The sequence below is a fragment of the Acipenser ruthenus genome, unplaced genomic scaffold, assembly GCF_902713425.1.
Source record: "Acipenser ruthenus unplaced genomic scaffold, fAciRut3.2 maternal haplotype, whole genome shotgun sequence".
Lineage (NCBI taxonomy): Eukaryota > Metazoa > Chordata > Actinopteri > Acipenseriformes > Acipenseridae > Acipenser > Acipenser ruthenus.
In genome coordinates this window covers 35,001-40,862 of record NW_026708235.1, presented here as the reverse complement: position 1 = coordinate 40,862, position 5,862 = coordinate 35,001, and the positions used below count along the sequence as shown (strand labels likewise).

The 5,862-nt window shown below is 50.9% G+C and overlaps 1 protein-coding gene across 7 annotated transcripts in view; it reads right to left on the bottom strand.

Annotated features, from left to right (window-relative positions):
- Positions 1 to 2,282: 2,282 nt before the first annotated feature.
- Positions 2,283 to 5,862, bottom strand: part of LOC117395638 (aryl hydrocarbon receptor nuclear translocator-like) — a 15,106-nt gene continuing 11,526 nt past the window's right edge. For 4 of the 7 annotated variants that reach the window (XM_059020432.1, XM_059020428.1, XM_059020433.1 and 1 more), the window contains 7 exons: positions 5,099 to 5,213; positions 4,561 to 4,660; positions 4,258 to 4,357; positions 3,850 to 4,000; positions 3,363 to 3,558; positions 2,618 to 2,745; positions 2,283 to 2,476 (listed from right to left, as the gene is read on the bottom strand). In XM_059020432.1, coding sequence (XP_058876415.1) covers positions 2,387 to 2,476; positions 2,618 to 2,745; positions 3,363 to 3,558; positions 3,850 to 4,000; positions 4,258 to 4,357; positions 4,561 to 4,660; positions 5,099 to 5,213 — 880 coding nt within the window. In that variant the 3' untranslated portion in view covers positions 2,283 to 2,386. The remainder of the gene's footprint in view (positions 2,477 to 2,617; positions 2,746 to 3,362; positions 3,559 to 3,849; positions 4,001 to 4,257; positions 4,358 to 4,560; positions 4,661 to 5,098; positions 5,214 to 5,862) is intronic. The other 3 variants (XM_059020429.1, XM_059020430.1, XM_059020431.1) reach the window with 3 other exon arrangements.

Sequence of the window (5,862 nt, the reverse complement as noted above, 5' to 3'; positions counted from 1 at the left end):
TAGAGCGCTCTGCAGTGTTGAGAGTGGAGTTCTCTTTCCTATACTGCTAGAGCGCTCTGCAGTGTTGAGAGGGGAGTTCTCTTTCCTATACTGCTAGAGCGCTCTGCAGTGTCGAGAGGGGAGTTCTCTTTCCTATACTGCTAGAGCGCTCTGCAGTGTCGAGAGTGGAGTTCTCTTTCCTATACTGCTAGAGCGCTCTGCAGTGTCGAGAGTGGAGTTCTCTTTCCTATACTGCTAGAGCGCTCTGCAGTGTCGAGAGTGGAGTTCTCTTTCCTATACTGCTAGAGCGCTCTGCAGTGTCGAGAGTGGAGTTCTCTTTCCTATACTGCTAGAGCGCTCTGCAGTGTTGAGAGTGGAGTTCTCTTTCCTATACTGCTAGAGCGCTCTGCAGTGTTGAGAGGGGAGTTCTCTTTCCTATACTGCTAGAGCGCTCTGCAGTGTCGAGAGTGGAGTTCTCTTTCCTATACTGCTAGAGCGCTCTGCAGTGTTGAGAGTGGAGTTCTCTTTCCTATACTGCTAGAGCGCTCTGCAGTGTTGAGAGGGGAGTTCTCTTTCCTATACTGCTAGAGCGCTCTGCAGTGTCGAGAGTGGAGTTCTCTTTCCTATACTGCTAGAGCGCTCTGCAGTGTCGAGAGTGGAGTTCTCTTTCCTATACTGCTAGAGCGCTCTGCAGTGTTGAGAGTGGAGTTCTCTTTCCTATACTGCTAGAGCGCTCTGCAGTGTTGAGAGTGGAGTTCTCTTTCCTATACTGCTAGTGCTCGGAGAGGCGGGACCGTAGCACCACCTACTGATGAAATATAGCAAGTGCAGCTACACATTTTAAAAGACAATTCTTTATATATTTATATATACAGGCACACAAAAACAAAGAAAAACAAACTGTATCATTGTTTTGTGAAATATCGGCTAAATAAAACACAATTTGCAAAACATTCAGTTATCCATTGCACAAAAACAAATGATTATATAACTATTTGTTTTCTTACAGCGAGCACAGATCCAGATCTAAAGCCCTCTTGCTCTTAACTGTACAGATGGGATCGTGTTGCTTTGATTAAAAAAAAAAACACAAAACAATTCTCTTATTTAAAATCCGATCACACGATGTGGAAGATCATACAATGAAGTAATATTGAGAGAGAAAAAACTAAAATCATTTTTTTAAGTGTATAGTTACACAGACGTTGCCTTCAATTGTAATTATGGCACGGTTACTATAGCAACACAGTATCTCGGGACACGACAGCCAATAAACGATTACAAGTTTCTGTTTTTCTTTCCTGTTTTTTTTTTTTTGTAGCGCCATAATTTCAATTGAATCCCGCAGTGTCAGATACCCGGCAGGCAAATGTTATAAAATCAACCAGTCCTGTAATGGCTTGTATCCCAATAGTGCAGATCATTGTTACACACCTCCCCCCCCCCCACCCCACCCCCTTCTCTCATCCTCTAAACCCTCCCCCTCGCACCCAGGACTGGATCACACTGCTGTGCAACATCCCTGCAGACAGATAGTCGTTGGTTGAAGGAGGTTTCTCACTGATGCTAGAGGAAAGACAGCTGCAGTATGTTGGTGATAGAGGTGGGATATTTAGATTATGGATGGAGATCAGACTCCTGTTGCACAGCAGCTTCACCCAGTCCAGGTTTTACTACCAGCTTGATGAGCCCCAGCGTGTCTAGCGTGAGCCCCAGCATGTCTCGCATGAGCCCCAGCGTGTCTAGGCTTCCTCCGTAGCGTGTGCCGTCAGCCGCCCGCTTCTTTTCACTCTGCAGACTCGCCATGCAGCCCCCTCAGAGCTACAGCGTCGGAGGACCACGCAGCTCTGGGCAGCTTACAGGCAAGCCCGCAGGCGCCCGGCCAGTCCACAGAGGTCACTGGTGCGCGGTGAGCCGAGGACACCCTGGCCGACCTAAGCCCCCCACCCCCGGGCAGCCAATTGTGTGCCGCCCCCTGGGAACTAGGTGCGTCCGATTATTAAACTCCTAGTGAAACCAGGACTGGATCAAACTGCTGTGCAGCGGGAGTCTTCTTGCCACCCCTCTGTGTGTGTAGTATAATATATAGAGAGACAGAGAGAGGCATTTTCTTCTCCTCCTTTAAAAATATACTTTGATACAAACATATACAGTAGGCTATTGCCGCTCCTGATTGTCGCACCTTTTCGTTTTCCTGCAGAGTTCTGTATCTTTTAACTCTGATTCCTGGTCTGTCTCTGCTGTTATTTCACCTACAGAAATCACACGCTTAGTATGTGAAAATAGACCCCCCCCCCCCCTTCCCCCTCCAGCTCCCCAGTGAAAAGTCCCGACAGCAGCCCCCCTCGCTGCGCTGTGCTTGAGCTGCAGAGTGCTGCTGTTTCGGAGGCCTGCGTTCGCCCCCTCTCTACTCATTAAAGGATGGGAAGATGGGCAGCTCTGCAAACTCATCGCTCCCGAACCCGGGTCCCTGCTCCCCCAGAATCGACAGCATGTCCTGTCGGGAAAAGAAAGAAAGAAAGAAAAGAATTCACACGTCATTGAAATCAATCAATCACAGTAAACTCAAGCAGCCATTTCTTAGCTGTACAGTTTAACAGCAGTACAGCCTTTCATGTTCATTCCAGGCTGTTCTCACCGGAAACACCTCCGCCTGACTGTTCCCCTGGTGGCCGTGCTGAGTCCCTGCACCCTGCCACTGCTGCCACACCCCCACGCCCTCCGCTGGACGCGCCTGGAACTGCATGCCTGCCTGGTTAGACTCCCCTGCAGACAGACACAAAGAAGACAATGCTGTCAACCCAAATTCAACAACAAACAAACAGACATTGAGAAACCCTTCTGGTCTAATTCAAATCAGTCATTGAATTTCTTAAAAGATGCCAGGGATGGGAATCAGACTCCTGTTGCACAGCAGTGTCACCCAGTCCAGGTTTCACTGCTCCCGGCTTGATCAGCCCCAGTGTGTCTAGGCAACAAGCTCAGGTGTGTCTGATTATTAAACTCCCAGTGAAACCAGGACTGGATCACACTGCTGTGCAGTGGGAGTCTTATTTCCAGCCCTGTAAATTAGGCAAATTGTCTCAATGCAAATTGCTTAACATAGTGAATAATAATAACAATATTAATAATACTACTACTACTAACAATAGGGATACTAAGACATGGCCACCTTCTGCACGGTTTGTTTTTCCTATCTAAGTTTGCCACTGTCAGAAATGAACTGTCTTCAATAGCTGTGTGCGATGCGTCTGGTCTGAAGTGACAGGGCTGCACTGTGCAGCTCAGCTCAGCTCGGCTCGGCTCTGCTCAGCTCGGCGCACCGCACGGGGCTCCAGTGCCTCTGGCTGGCAGCCCTGGTCTGGCTCCGCTCCGCTCCGTACCGAATGTGCCGGCAGCAGTGGCGGTGGAGATGGCGGGGTTGCGGGTGGGGTTGCTGTTGGGGTACATGCTGGCTGCGTTGGGGGACACGGTGGACACAGGGTTGAAGGACGAGGGGGTGCCCTGGAAACTGCCCATCCCGTACGAGGGGGACTGAGTCTTCAAAGAGGCCTGCTGGGAAACCATCTGCTGCTGCTGCTGGAGACAAAAGAGAGGAATGAGAGAGAGAGAGAGAGAGAGAGAGAGAGAGAGGGAGAGAGAGACACACACGCACATGGAAATAAGACTCCTATTGCACAGCAGTGTCACCCAGTCCAGGTTTTACTACCAGCTTGATCAGCCCCAGTGTGTCTAGCTAACAAGCCCAGGTGTGTCTGATTATTAAACTCCCAGTGAAGCCAGGACTGGATCACACTGCTGTGCAGCGGGAGTCTGATTTCAATCCCTACACACACACACGTACGTTCTGTTTCGGGGGTTCCAACTCACCTGAGCGCTGAAGGGGGCGTGGCTCCCTGTCCATGTCGAGGCTCCTCCCACCAGCACCGGGTTCGACTGCCGAGAGATCTGCGCAAGAATCTGACCGGCTGAGCCAGACTGCTGCTGGAGAACAGCACCCTGGGGAGTGAGGCCAGCACTCCTGCAGGGAGAGGAGAGAGAGGGGGAGAGTGAGAGAGAGAGGGGGAGAGAGAGGGAGAGTGAGAGAGAGAGACACACACAGGAGACAGAAAGATTTTCCACAATATCTTAGTGGATAATTTCCCAGAGCCCCCCCCCCCCCACCCCCACCCCACCCAATCAAGGTTAGTCTGGTAAATTTCCAGTATTGCATTCAAAGAGAACGCACAGGACCCCTCCCCATGCATGCTTGTCCTCCACAGCGCCTCCCTCTGGTACCTGAAGCTCTCTGCAGGCCGCGTGTTGCTGTAGGGGGTCCCCTGGGAAAATATCTGCTGGGCACCCTGCCCGACGCTGGGAGGGAGGGGCTTGCTCTGCTCTGTAGGGGGGGGTGGAGGGGGAAGAGAGAGAGAGAGAGAGGAGAAACATATTAAAGTTACACACCCAGCCTTCAGTGCATATCTGTCCCTATCACAAACTCCGGTCTGTCTTCTGGATCAGACTGCTAAGCAATGGGAGGGTTATTCCCATCCCTGCTGAGGTAACTGGTTTCCAGTAAGCGGTGACTGTTCTGGGGCTCACCTGGGCTGATTCCGGGGTACATGTCTTGGAAGAGGGGGCTCCCCTTATCCAGGGGTTTGCTGCGCTCCAGCCCGGTCGCTGCCACTGGCTGAACAGAGACCTGTAAAAACACACACAGTGTGCAAACCTGCGCTAGACTCGCCTGTACCAGAGCAACACATTTCCAGGGGTATTACTAACGAGTCACGGAGCAAACGCTTCAATCCAGAGCGACTTACAGAGACTAGGGGGTGAACTCTGCATCATCAACAACTGCTGCTGCTGCTGCTGCAGAGTCACTTCCAATAGGAGCTCGTTTGTTTGACGTCTCATCCGAAGGACGGAGCACAAGGTGGTGAAGTGACTCGCTGAGGGTCGCGCACGCACGCACGCACACACACACACACAGGGAGTCAGTGGCTGAGCCGGGATTTGAACCGGGAACCTCCTCACAGCAAAGCCCTTTTCTTTAACCACCAAATGAATAACTGTATAGATGGGCTCTATGCACCTCTAGTGGACCAAGATATTCTCAGGTGCGTCTCTGCTCTGCACTCACCTGTGTCAGGTGGTTCCCCTGCATGGCGTCGACAGGGCTCGAGGTGTAGGGGGCGATAGCGTCCCGGCCGGGGACCCCCTCCAGCTCTGCCTGCTGTTGCTGCTGCTGGAGCTGCCTGCGAGGACACACACACACACACACACACACACGCACACACACAGCCTGGTGAGCAAGAGGAAGCTCTGAGCGGGTCAGAACCACCACCACCTCAAACCCGCCACCCGTCACCACCAGCACTGCACAGGACCTGAAGAGGGGGGGAGGGAGGGGGGGGGGTAACTGCACCACAGCTAAGAGAGACAGTGGCCCACAATCCCTCTGCTTCTAAAGTGACTGCATACGAATTGTTCCGTTCATTCGAATGAATAGTTTTCGTGCAGCACGAATTAAAACACGCAAACCTGGGTTTGGGGTCATTTCCTGTTTTTCAATTCCTTTTTAAAAAAAATCAATTCCCAATTCCTTAGAAGGAATTTGATATTTCGAGAGACATCGTAATAATAAATAATAATACATTCGTTCACCTGCTTTCGTTTCTTTTGAAGCCCACTTTTAATTGAGTCACAAACAGCGACTTCTTCATTTGAAGTGATTTTGTCTCCTCTGTTGTGAGAAGCTCGTTTTAACACAACGCTGCTGCTGAATTAAATTTAGATCAATGATGGAGGTGTTGGAATTGATTAAAAGGGAATCAGTTTCGAAACAGGAATTCATCCCAGCTCTGCACATGTATTTGAAAACCTCCAGGTGTGTCCCGGATATCC